Raw genomic sequence first — 13,914 nt, 5'->3', positions numbered from 1 at the left:
CTAGAAATCAGTGGTTAAGTTGTATTTACAACACTGTTCCAGAACACTTCAACCCAAATATTCAGATGTGTGCAGCACATTTTATGGAGGACTGTTTCCTGATCCTGGAAGAGTAGACTACAATGCCGGCTGTTCTGACTCACAGACTGTAAGTAAGTTTTCATATTTAAAGGATTTGCCACTGATGATTCAAACGCGAGTTTTGAGCAGTGTAGAATAGCTCTTGTGTAGAATAGCTCTCCGATCACAAATGCAGACATGGTTTTATGTTTACACGACACGATGCAACGCAACGCGTAAAAAGACAGTATAAGTCATTATAATCAGTAATTATGTAATTCCCCAGTACTTCCCCACTGGATGCAACAAATGCCTCGTTTATAATGGGTTTTATTGGTTTTGTCTCATTGCGCCGGGACACGGCATCATATTGTAAGGGGCATAACATTTCTGTCTCACGCTTGAGGTATTCGGCCAATCACAACGCACTGGATAGCTGGCCAATCAGAGCACACCTCGCTTTTCAGAACGATGAGCTTTGTAAAAATCGACGCGTTTCAGAAAGGCGGGGCATAGAGGAGAAACAATAATGTACAGTATGTGGAAAATAATGTGTTTTTTAACCTTAAACCGCATAAACACATTTCATTACACCAAATACAGATTTACATACTTTTATAATACTTTTTTAGCAACGTCATATGACCCCATTAAGAAGCTGCACTATTTATTCAGGACTGTGGATAATCATGAAATCTTGAGGAAATTATGTATGAAACTATCAAATGGTAAGCATTAGTTAAGGATGAAAAGGTCACAGAGTTGACATTCTTAAATATGAAATTTACCTCATACAATTGACTATCAATATCTGATTAGCAAATTGTTAAATATTCCAGAAACAGTGATAAATACATCAAGCCATAAAGTACAGCATAATACCAATAAATATCACATCTGGCTCTTAAAAAAATTATTCAAAACATCTTTTTATTTCCTGACACAAACCATTTTTAATGTGATGAGATTAGTGTAATGAACATGATGTTGAGATCGTGGAGAGCCACTTATGGCTGGCAAAAATTGTAAACCATTCAGCCTGATTAGTCACAAAAATAAGCAAAACAGATTGGATACCAAAAATACCACAAGAAAAACCCTTAGAGCACCAAAGCCTGTAAGAGGCATTACGGATATTGAGTCGTTACCGGTTGCAGGCTAAATGAAAGCTTACGAAAATAAAGGCAGTAATTACTGCTTCACAAACTCCTTCACCTTACGATGTTCAATCAGGATGGTACATCTCCAGACTAGGAAAAATACAGAACTCAGAACAGAGAACCTGGCTGTACTTACAAACACTGTTGCCACAAATGACCTTAGATGTGCTATCTTGATACAAATTTGGCTAGCAAATGTGTGCAGTATTGTTTTTTCTTTCCGTTTCTTCTCTTTCTTCCAAACCTGTATAGAATAATATCGTTCTTTAGATTGTTTACAGTGAAATTGTACACTTAACCCATTACAGTTCAGTCAAATAAACCAAATTTTGCAGGCATAAATTGTCCATCGATGTAGGAAGCACAGCTCACACAGAAGTCACTTTTAAACCAAGCAAATTTCTGTGGTGAACATGGCGAATTTGAGTGAACCCACTGCGAAGTCTGTGTGGAAAGTTTCGCCCTCGCAAAAATCCCAATCGATTCCTTTTGAAATGACTGCATTTCATCCACAAAATTCTCTAAACAACATTAAGTGAACATTTAAGCTAATGTTAAAGGGACAGTTCACCCAAAAATGGAAACTGTCATCTTTACTCACCCTCATTTCGATCTGAACCTTTATGACTTTCTTTTTTCTGTTGAACATAAAAGATATAGAACATAAAATTCAGTGGTCACCAAAACTGTTTGGTTACCAAATTTATACATATACTTCTGTGAACCAAAATATCTTATTTATTGTTCCACAGAAGAAAGAAAGTCATACATGGTTTGGACGACGAGAGCATAAATAAATAATGACAGAATTTTATTTTTACGTGAATTATCCTTTTAAGTATTACATGCCCTTCTTGTGCATTAAAGGGATAGTTCGCCCAAAAATGAAAATTAGCCCATTATTTACTCACCCTCAAGCCATCCTAGGTGTATATGACTTTCTTCTTTCAGACAAATCCAGTTGGAGTTATATTAAAAATTGTCTTTGATCTTCCAAGCTGTTTAATGGCAGTCAGCAGGTGTTGCAGTTCATCAGTCCAAAAGAAGTCAAATAAAGCACATCCATCTATAATAAAAAGTGCCTCACATGGCTCCGGGGGCTGAACAAAGGCGTCCTGTAGCGAATTGATGAGTTTTTGTAAGAAAAATATCCATATTCAAAATGTAATAATCACTTCAATCTAGCTTGTGCCAACAGTTGTACATGGAAGCAGCTCCAGGCTGATGACGTATGAGTTCAGCGTTGTGCATGCGCCGGTGAGTCTCGTGAAAACCAACGTTTGTTTACAGGAGCAAAGGAAGCAAAGTTTCCTTACTTTAGCAAAGGAAAACCAGTTTCCTCTTGGCTTATATCGAAATCCTCCTACATTCTTCTTTACAAATCCTCGTTTTGTACTTCTAATTCGAGACCGTTGGATCTCTCCCCTGCGCTTCCGTGTTTGTCACTTCTGAGCATCGCATGCACAACGCCGACATCCTACTGTGTACAACAGTGAGCGCAAGCTAGATTAAGCTGATTATTACGTTTTAAATATGGTTATTTTTCTTACAAAAACACATCGATTTGCTACAGAAGGCCTTTGTTCACCCCCCGAGCCATGTGAGACACTTTTTATTATGGATGGATGCGCTTTATTTCACTTCTTTTAGACTGATGCACTGCAACACCCGCTGACTGCCATTAAACAGCTGGGAAGATCAAAGACCATTTTTAATATAACTCCGACTGAATTCGTCTGAAAGAGGAAAGTCATATACACCTAGCATGCCTTGAGGGTGAGTAATTCATGGGCTAATTTTCATTTTTGGGTGAACTAACCCATAGGATAAAGCCATAGGATTTTGAGTACCTGACTATTCTTTTTTAAGCTTATTTCGAAGCTTCTCTATCTGATGATCTCGTTCACATGTGCAAAGCTGACTGAGAGACGAGCAGCAGGGCTGGAGCCAGGGCTTCCATACTATTTGCAGAGGAGAAACTTGTACTGGAACAGGCTTCAGACTCTGTGCATGACGGCTTACTGCTGCCCGTATGACCTCCAGAACTGAGTAGAACTGGGGCTCAGTGTCTGGACTCAGGGGGGTGCTTTCTGACCGGTCTTTTGACAGGTCATAAAGCAGCGGAGGGTCATGGAACGTGACGTATGGCTTGATGCAGAAGCAGATATGAGTGTGGAAGCAGGCAGAGCTGTTCTCTGGGTAGAAGTCAGGGGTAAAGAAAAAGGCCTTCCAGATTGCGTTACCTGGAAAAACAGGAAAGCTAGCTTTCAAAATGTAAAGAATCAGTCATCACCTTTATCTATCCATTTCGCAGTCATTTACAGAAAAAAAAAATCTTATCTACCCAGTAAAATATTTTACAGGAAATATCATTTATAATTTTTACACATGATCATGATATATTTGCTATTATCATAAGTATTATCATAAAAGTATATCATCATCAACTAACCGATATCAATAAAAATTTATAATGAAAATGGCTGACAATGTAGAACCTTTGTCAGATGCTAGTTTGCAGTAAAAAAAAAATATGTATATGAAAATACATATAGGGTAGGACACTTATTTTTTGCTTTTCTTTAATATTTATTATTAAACAATTCTGCTCTAAAAAACATTTTTAATCATCTGCACTTTATCCATGAAGTAACTTTAACCTTTAGTTGTATACTGTAAACCATTTTATACACAATATACTGTATACAGTGGAGATCAAAATTAGAGAACAATTTATAAACACTTGATTTTTTCAGAAATAATGTAATCTTCATCATTCAAAGTTTGAAGGAATTTTAGTTGTGGCTATACCATGCTAGTAGGAAAGTTTTTTTTTTTACAAAATAACCAAGGCACTTCAACAAAAACCCTTTACTTTGTGGAAAACACAGTGACAGTGATCAAAATTAGAGAACAGCAATGATTGTAGTATGAAGAAATATTTCAACTAAAATTTCTGAAGGTTATAGCAGTCAACAATTAGTAGGAATTGTAGAGGCCCTTGCTTTGAATTACTTCAGCACATCTGCGGCTGCAGGATATCACCAGTTAATCACATTGTTCTGGTGTGATCTTGGTCCACTCTTGTTCCACTCTCTTCCATAGTTCAGTAACTGTAGTGGGTTTCTTAGCCTTAACTTTGTCGTCAAGGATTTTCCAGAGATTTTCAATCGGATTTAGATCAGGACTCTGGGCTGGCCATTTTATTATTTCAGTGTTTTCAGCTTCAAGGAACTGCTTTACCCCTTTTGCTGTGTGACAGGGGGCATTGTCCTGCATGAAAATTGCTGGCTGATTGGGCGATGAACACAGGGAAGGTACAGCATGTTACCGCAGGAGGTTATGATAAACATTTGCATTCACTCTGCCATGTCACTAAGAGGCCTAACTCTTGCTGCAGAAAACATCCCCCAAACCATGACACTTCCTCCTCCACCTTTCATTGACTTCTTTACACACTTTGGGTTCAGTCCAGTTTGATGACGAGCATAACGTTTCCCATCAGACCCAAATAAATTAAAGTTGCTCTCATCACCAAAGTGAACATTGGGCCAGTTCTTCTCTCTCCACACAACATGCTCCTCAGCAAAGGTGAGCCTAGCCTTTTGATTCTTTCTGCTGATGAGAAGTTTTGTCACAGCAGAGTGCACTTTCAGTCCAAATTCTCCTTAATGTCGAGACACTGTATGCCGAGACAGATCCTTGCCCTGTTCAGCACTGAACTGGTGAGCAATTCCAGCTGCAGTGTTGAAAAGATTGCCCATTATCCTGTCCTCTCATGTATTTGTCTTACGTGGACAACCAGCAATTTTGGGGGACTTGAATGGATTAGTGTCATTGTAAAGATGCAATATTCTAGAAATCACAGATTTAGAACAACCAATTTCTCTTGCTATGCCTGCTATTGGCCTTCATCTGGACAACCTGCTGTCAGAGGGTTTCAGTCACTTTAGAATGGCTCACCATCTTACAATCTCAGTGAAAATTGGATGAATGCTGCTAGTTAAATAGGGTTTGTCATATAAATAATCTTTATTATTTCCACTGTACATTAAGTAGACTTCAATTTACATTGTTTACATTGCAACACAGAGCAATGTGGACTTTTCAGCTAATAGACTACTCAAATTAGTAATTATTAAGATAGTTGGTAACACTTTACAACAACCTTCCTTAGTGCATTAACTAGCATTAACTAACGAGCAATACATTTAAGTATTTATGAATCTTTGTCAATGTTAGTTATTGTTAGTTCATGTTAGCTCAGGTTCATTAAATAATAATAACAGACAAGTTTTAATTTTAAAATGTATTAGTACAAGTTGAAATTAACATAACTATTATTAATTAATTCTGTAGAATAATTTTTCATTGTTACTTCATGTTAACTAATCTAGTTAACTAAGGTTAACTAAGGAAGTTTATTGTAAAGTGTTACCAAATAGTTATTAGTTACAACCCGTCACAAGAGTGTATTAAAGTTAGGACTCACTGTTAGGCGGGTGCCATCTGATGGCATTCAGTTGGGCATTGCAGTAATGAAACATAAATTCATGTTCAGAACGCTCCACTTGCCCTTGCAGCAGAGGCAAGAGATCATGACCATCAATGACTCTGTAATGAAAACAAGTGGTAATGCACTGCAATTACTAGCCTAGTTATATGCTCATCTTATTAAGTGACTGAAAACACATTCTAATCTATTGACTTCTGTATATCAAAATATTTCAATCTACCTCCAGATTAGTAGCATCCATTGTATCTACATCTGTTGTCTCAGTAACCAAATCCTTGACTGGCAGATCTTGTTGCTAGGCGACATGTTCTCACCTGTCTCTGGGTATGGAAGCACCAGCTAAATTCAGCACCGTGGGGAAAATATCCATGTTGCTAGTGGGCTCATCAATGACCTTCCCGGCAGGTAAGACACCTGGCCAATGAAGAATCCCCGGTATCCGAATCCCACCTTCCCAGTTGGTTGACTTGCCAGCTGCTCAAGAGATGGCACAGAGAAACAAAAGGAGTTAAATCAAACATTGTTACTGTTCACCTCATATTTGAAAATACCTGAAAATAATGCTGGAATGTGATGCTTTGTTTACAAGGGTTGGTAAACTGGCTCTCATGACTATTCTTAAGGATAAACGCTCGGACAGAATACCTTTGTATATGCCACTATAACCCCCATGCATCTCTCCGTGAATGGAAATCTCTTCCAGGTGAGGCCCCTGATCTGAAGTCATGTACACCAGTGTGTTTTCCTTCAAGTTTAAGCGCTCCAAAGTATGCATGATCTGACCTAAGAAAAGCAACAACACTGTGAGAAGTCAGACTGACAATTAGATCAATATTAAAATGCTAAAACCAACCTGGTGCAACATTTAGCTATAACCACTGGAAAAGTTACATCTTCCAGTGCAATGCAGTATTGATTTATATCAAAATTCTCATTTGGGCTTTGTTTAAATCCATAACACTAAGGTTGAAGCTTTTGCAATTCATTAACACAAAGCACACACTATTATATAAAAAACATACAACTGAAAAACACCACAAGCATTTTACAAGGTCTAACAATCCGAAATATAGGGAAAGAAGAAGTTCTCAGAGAAGTTCTCTGGTTACACTTATGGTTCAAGTGATGACAGAAGAGGTGCCTTTAAGTTCTGACTGTCTGCAGATGTAGTGGCTTATTCTATTCTTGAATTGTAATTGGCTTTTTTTTCATACATTACATTATTTAAAGCTAAAACAGTATTCACCCGAAAATGAAAATTCTGTCATAATTTACCCTTCTGTCATTCCAAACCTCTATGACTTTCTTTCTTCTGTAAAAGACAAAGATCACATTTTGGTAACTAAACAATTCTGATTAAATTTCTCATAATATCTCCTTTTATGTTCCACAGAAGATGAGGACAGAATTGTCATTTTTGGGTTAACTATCGGTTTAACCCTAAGCCACTGCGCAGAACCAAAGTTTGAAAAAACAACTTAAACCTAAAACTTTATTACTTTGTTTCCTTTAGGAAATGCAAATCTAGTTTATGATTTTACACTAATTAGTTTCTGCAATTCACCTGTGTCAAAAATGAACTTTTATGCAGTCAAACATTTTGACGCACTTGACTGAATATTAGTCATGATGCTAAAACACATTATATCTAAAAGCTTATGCTTTAATGCTTGAATAATGCAAGACAAATATAAATTGCACCTTAACATTCATTTCTTTAAAATATCTTGTTACCTCCAAAACGTAAAATGCACAATCCAATTATCTGGTTACCAGTTTGCTGTTTGCCACAGACAGAAAAATCTATTAATTCCTTCTGCTTATTCTCCCGAACACTCTCATGCAACAGTGATGACAGTATTCATTCTGTGCTATTAACAATGTCCTTTTTGCATTTATATGGTAACTATACTCATTTGGTATTAGATTTTTTTCAAATATATTTTTAGAAACCATTTATTGTGCCCTTTTAAGGGACACGCTCATTGGTTTGTGATGAATTTTTTCTCAGATCAGCTGCCTCAGAAGATTAATTTTTAGCAAATACAATAAGGATACCTTAATTAAAGGCAAAAAACAGCATAAACAAGTAGTACAGTTAATAGACCATTTATTGTACTCACTTTAAAGTATCAGTATATTTAGATTATTCACGTGACAAGTCAAAAGTGTGCTGTACATGTGGAAGAATTGACAATAAAGCAGACTTGACTTGACTTGACTTGAAAAGTCTTTCAGTACCTACACTCCAGTCTACCTCCATGACAGCATCACCATAGAGGCCATGCTGACTCCTTCCCCTGAAGAGACGAGAGGCAAAAAGTCCAGTGTGGACTTGAAGGAATGAGAAGAAGAGCAAGAATGGCCTCTCTGAATTCCTGTTAAAAAAAAAAATAAAAACTTTATTGTTCAATCTTCACATTACCATTGGACAAACACAAAGCACTAGATTAGAGCCTGGCTGAAAGGAATTTGCTTTTATGTGAGTTTTCACAAGGCTTTGATTTACATTAAGGCAATGTCAGTGCCTCACGATGCATACAACACTGCAAAGAGAGCCCAGAATTCAGCCTTGATCATTACTATATGAATCTTTTATTGGATCTGTAGCTGAAAACTACAATTTTCCAATAAACTGATTCTCTGTGATACAATGTGATGGGGGACACTTTCCCATTGAGAATGGGTAACAAATTTATATCTGGATACTTTAGATCGGTCGTGGGCCCTGTGTCTCTCCTGGTTGCCCTTTGACGGCAACATTGGCCAAAGTTGCCCAGCAACATTGTTCAAAAAGTTGCCCCGTGTATCATCAGCCTAAGAGTTGAGGCTGACAGATACTGTTTTTCATTTAAAGCAATAGTTCACAGAAAAATGTTCTGTCAATGATATTCTGTCATTATATATTCACCCTTATGTCATTCAATCCCATGTGACTTTCTTTCTTCCTTGGAACATAAAATGACCATTTTTAAATAACTGTACTAGCCATTCTTTTCCACACAATGAATTTGGTTCGAACTTCAAAAAGGACACAAAAGCTCCATAATAGTATCATAAAAGTGGTCCATATGATTTCAAATCCATTTTAAGTCTTCTGAAGCCAAGCAATGAATGGTGGTCATTATTCTAAAAAATTATACTTTTATGGTGCTTTTGTGTCCTTTTGATGCTTGAAAAGTTGAAAGCCTTAAGGCTGGAATACACAACTTTGCCTAGATGTTTGTGGCGATTTGCAGTTTGGGGGACACTGATCCATCCAGTCAGAGGATTTCAAACATGTTTGGTATTTTGAGCAGATATTTTAGAACAAATATTGTTTTCATTTGTCATGCATCTAGCAAAAAGGTGCACGTTTCTGCATGCGTTTGCGTTTGAAACGTAAAATTTTGCTTTTGTGTGATCCTCAGTCGGTTACTGTATGATGCTCCTCTGGCCTCGTCACCTATGAGGGTCAGAGCGCACTCGACCAGGAGTATGGCGGCCTCCAAGGCTTTCAACTTGGGTGTGGCCTTGCAGGACATTTGTGCTAGTCCTCTCCGCACACTTTTGTCCGCTTTTACAATCTAGACCTGGCATCTACCCCAGGTTCCAAAGTTCTCTCTTCGTGATGTGCTCGCAAGATACACACACAGGCAGGGACTTGGTAGTATGGCGCAGTGGGTATTCTCGTTCCCAAAGTGATCTCGACGCAGCTCGAGTTCCTGAAGGGGAACGTCTCTAGATTACGTATGTAACCATGGTTCCCCGAGGGAACGAGACGCTGCGTCTCTTTGCCATACTCCCTGCATCCCTCCAGGCGCTACTTCATCTAAGCTAACTTGTGCTCTGCCGGATGCGCTTTTATACTTCCTGGCGCTCACGTCACCCCGCTCGTGACGTCTCGCTGCTCCATTGGACTGATTTCACACGTGCTTCAGAACGCGGTCACGCAGGGGCATTCCCAAAGCGATCTCGACGCAGCGTCTTGTTCCCTCGGGGAACCATGGTTACATACGTAACCCTAGAGACGTTTTTCTCTATAACCACTGTCAAGTGTATGATTCGTAGTGTTTTAAAATCTGTTCCCATTTTAGTTTTGTAGTGGATTCCAGCATTTAGTCGAGCGACCTGTCAAATTTTCAAAATTTCTCCTTTTACATGGAAGAAATATAGTACAGGTTTGGAAAGAAAAGGACAACATCATAACAATTTCATTTTTGGGTGAACTCTACCTTTTGAGGGTTAATCAAATTAATAATGCAGAGGCATAAGCAAGACCTTCATTTTCAATACAGACCTTTCAAATGGATTGAAAATTTCCCCTGATATTAATTCAATCACTGCATTTGTTAAGCTCAAAGCAAGTCCCTGAAAAAAACTTTGCACCTTAACGCTACTATAAAAAGCGGACACATACCTTTCCAGAAACTCGATGGCTTCACTGGTCATCCTTTGTGTGAGGTTCTCTGATGTATATGGTTGCTCCACAATCTCCGCCCCTCGCATGACAAAGCAATTTAGATTGGGGAATGTGTACACCAACACACCAAAGAGACTCACCACAACCCCTACCAGGACCAGAAAACCAAACACTACCCTCCTGGTCACAGTTATCATCCCTCTAATATGGAGTAATGCCAGGGAAACTAGACCAATACTAAGAGCCTTGTATGGGATGTAGGCATGTACAAAATATAGGACAGAGCCATGTCCAGGCTGGCAGTCCCGAAGATGCGTCATAATGGTGCCGTAGAAGTAGTCAAAGCCAAGAGAGTTAGGATGGTGGCAGTGGTCGGCACTGTCTTCACAGTTGAGACCCAAATGCCATTTCCCTAAAAAATTTGTTTATAAAAATCAGCAACTGATAATTGGCAAAACATTACATTAAGCAAAAAATGAAACTGGAACTGAATGTTTCTCCTCCTAACTTTTGTTCAGTATCTCACCATGGAAAATTTTCAGTACAGTCTGAACCTCAGCGTGCTTATCAAATCTCAAAAAGCTGCAATATAAATAAAGTCTGTTACTCGCATTTCAGAACGAAGTTTGGCATGTTAATTTACACTGATGCAGTTCATGATCCGGTGTTTTCAGCGTTTCATTATGAACTTCATCTCTGCATGTGCTACGAGTTTAACATGCATTTGGGAAGGCAACATGCACCAGGTTCACTTTATTTTCCAACTCATATAATTTCTAACATTTTTGTGAACAGAAGTTTACAGCATTTCACTGGATTTGTAATGAGAAACATTTGTAAACCTGTTGCCACAGAAACTTTAAAGTTATCCCTGCAGTTTTCTGAGGGTTTAACTCTTGCAAGTGAATAAATTAATACATATGTATAGTTATTTTATTTCTATAAAGTACTTTTGGTAACACCTTACAATAAGGTTCCATTTGTTAACATGAGTAAATGTATTAACTAACATTAACAATGAGCAAGATATTCGTTATTGTATTTATTAATCTTTGTTAACATTAGTTTATAAAAATACAACTTTTCATTGTTAGTTGATGTTAGCTCTGGTCCATTAAATAATATTAACAGATGCAACTTTTGATTTTAATTTTAACTATGTTAAGTATGTTAACAAATGGAACCTTATTGTGAAGTGTTACCATACTTTATTTTTTTCATTTTACAGTACAGTTTTATTACAAAGTAATATATTTCTGTCTAAGCTAACATTAATAATACTATTAGTACTCAAATTGTTTGGCTTTCTAGAAATAGCAGTGTGAATATAATATAGACTGAGACATTATCACAACAGTCCACAAAACAGTCCACTTTAAAGTCCATGTAACATGTACAAGTCAATGCAACTTTTGTTTCTGTCAAATTGGTAACTGAAAATAGAATGTACCTATTAATTTTGCTCTCAAAGTGCAACAGATTGATGCCTGGACTTCCATATATCCCGCCACATCTGTAAAGTATTGTCTCGCTTTATTTGTCTCACCAATTGGTTCAAATGTTTTCACATAGACATTTACCTGCAAACAACAAATTTCCCAGGTTTGCATGCACACAGGACTCAGAAATATCAAATAATAGCTTTTAGGCTCTCTCTCATCCCTCGGGTGTTACAGGAGCCTTTGAGAAATGTCAGTTTCAGAGTGTCTGCTTATTTAGACAATCTGCTTCTCTGCACTCCCTCACAGAATGTGGAAGGGACAAGCCGATTCCTTCAGGATGTGCCTTCGTCTGTTGAGCCTAATGGTTTCGACATGGTCTGTTATTCTCCTGGGGTTTTTGCAAAACCTGAGTTTGGAAAGCAAGACAGCATTACCCACCCTCACCTCAACTGTCAGTTGATTCTGCAGCTTGCATGCAAGACTCCTTATTTCTAATAACTGTAACCTAGGCCCCAATTCACAGAGGAAAGTTGTTGAACATTAACTAATTCACTGAGGGGCTGAGGTCGAAGGCAGAGCAGCGAAGGGCTTACGGCCCCCATAATTTCAAGGGACACATTATCTTGAATTATTCTTCTTGTTTCTGGTTTTGAAACTCTGCACACTTTTTCTGAAAACACTGCATTTTGGTCAGATCTGACAACACCACAGCGGTGGCATGCATAAATCAGCAGGAGAGCACCCACTCGTCACAGCTGCACAGTTTGGCAGCTGAGTGGAGGAGTGCACGTTCCCATTCATTATATGTAACTCTAATCAACTGGTGAATTATGTGTGCGAGAGATACGGATATGTCATTTTATGAAGGACGCAAATTGTCTAAAAACCACTAAACCCATTCTCGTATCTAACTGTGATTCTGAACATAACTCTTTCAGCCTTCTTTTGAACCAAACAGTGATTTCCTACAAAAGATGAAAAGCATTTCCTGTTTCCTGGAAAGTGAGTTAGCAAGCTGCATACTCTGTCACTCTACCCCAGTTGCATGCATGTTGTACTTTTTTTTTTAAGGTGTCCCTTAAGCCGAATCCACATTTGTCCCTGAGGTGAGCCAGTCATTTTTTTATTTGCTCATCTGTAGAGCTGCTAGCTTTTCATCCAGTGGTATATCATGCAATATCACTAATTTCTGAGACACAACACAAACTACAGAAGTGAATAAACAAACAAATCAATAAATCAATCATGGAATTATTTTGGATTAATCACTTACATGTACAAAGGTTTTGGTGAAACCTGCTTTTACCCTTTTCTCACAAATTGTGCTTTCCCTTGCCATTTTTAAATGCGTGTCAACATATACAGTCAGATATGAGTGTCATATCTAATATTTATTATAAATTTTGACAAATCTAGCATATAAATGAGCTAATTAATTAAAAGTAATACTTTTATTCAGCAAGATTGCATTAAACTGATCAAAAGTGACAGTTACGTAGTTACATTTAAAATAAACTGTTCTTTTGAACTTTCTATTCATCACAGAATCACACTTTTCACAAAAATATGAAGCAGCACAACATGTGTTCAACATTGATGACACTAAGAAATGTTACTTAAGCAGTAAATCAGCATATTAGAATTTCTGATGGATCATGTGACACTGAAGGCTGGAGTAATGACTGCTGAAAATTCAGCTTTGCATCACAGGGAAAAATTACATTTTAAAATATAGAGAACAGTAATTTAAGATTGCAATAATATTTCACAATAATATTGTTTTTACTGTAGTTTTGATCAAGTAAATGCAGCTTTAGAGATAAGAGACAAAACACTATATTAAATAATCTTACAGACCCCAAACTTTTGAACGGTATGTTTCATAAATATTTATTGATTAAATAGAAACACATCTTTTAAATACACATACTTATATTTATATTTGTCCTGACTTTACTTTTATATATCTATATACTTAGATATACTTTTATACTTTTTCCTATATATCTATAGGAAATAAATTATGGTCTGAGAATAGAGGTTTTTAGTAATAATTTTGATAAAACAAACAAAAAGGTTAATACAATAAAATGGTATGTGTGTATTAAGAGCATTCTATTAATAATCTTGGATTATTTTTTTACAGTAGAAATGTTGCTGTTTTCAAATTCAATGTCATGTTAAATTGATGGACATCTTTTGTCCTATGTCTCAAGAATCAGTGATACCAAATTATAATAGCATGAGCTTGCAACCCCAGGAGGGCTTAAAGGGGTCATATGATGCTGCTAAAAAGAACATTATTTTGTGTATTTGGTGTAATGAAATGTGTTT

The 13,914-nt window shown here is 37.2% G+C and overlaps 1 protein-coding gene across 1 annotated transcript in view; it reads right to left on the bottom strand.

The window, feature by feature from the left end:
• Positions 1 to 2,988: 2,988 nt before the first annotated feature.
• The window catches only part of sts (steroid sulfatase (microsomal), isozyme S), a 14,131-nt gene continuing 3,205 nt past the window's right edge, over positions 2,989 to 13,914 (bottom strand). The window contains exons 5-10 of the mRNA XM_016500251.1: positions 10,136 to 10,550; positions 7,978 to 8,114; positions 6,382 to 6,519; positions 6,051 to 6,210; positions 5,713 to 5,834; positions 2,989 to 3,463 (exon numbers count right to left, since the gene is read on the bottom strand). Coding sequence (XP_016355737.1) covers positions 3,075 to 3,463; positions 5,713 to 5,834; positions 6,051 to 6,210; positions 6,382 to 6,519; positions 7,978 to 8,114; positions 10,136 to 10,550 — 1,361 coding nt within the window. The 3' untranslated portion in view covers positions 2,989 to 3,074. The remainder of the gene's footprint in view (positions 3,464 to 5,712; positions 5,835 to 6,050; positions 6,211 to 6,381; positions 6,520 to 7,977; positions 8,115 to 10,135; positions 10,551 to 13,914) is intronic.

Source organism: Sinocyclocheilus anshuiensis, unplaced genomic scaffold (assembly GCF_001515605.1).
Source record: "Sinocyclocheilus anshuiensis isolate Anshui unplaced genomic scaffold, SAMN03320099.WGS_v1.1 scaffold94, whole genome shotgun sequence".
Lineage (NCBI taxonomy): Eukaryota > Metazoa > Chordata > Actinopteri > Cypriniformes > Cyprinidae > Sinocyclocheilus > Sinocyclocheilus anshuiensis.
The sequence above is the reverse complement of the archived record's forward strand: the minus strand, read 5'-3'. Positions and strand labels throughout refer to the sequence as shown.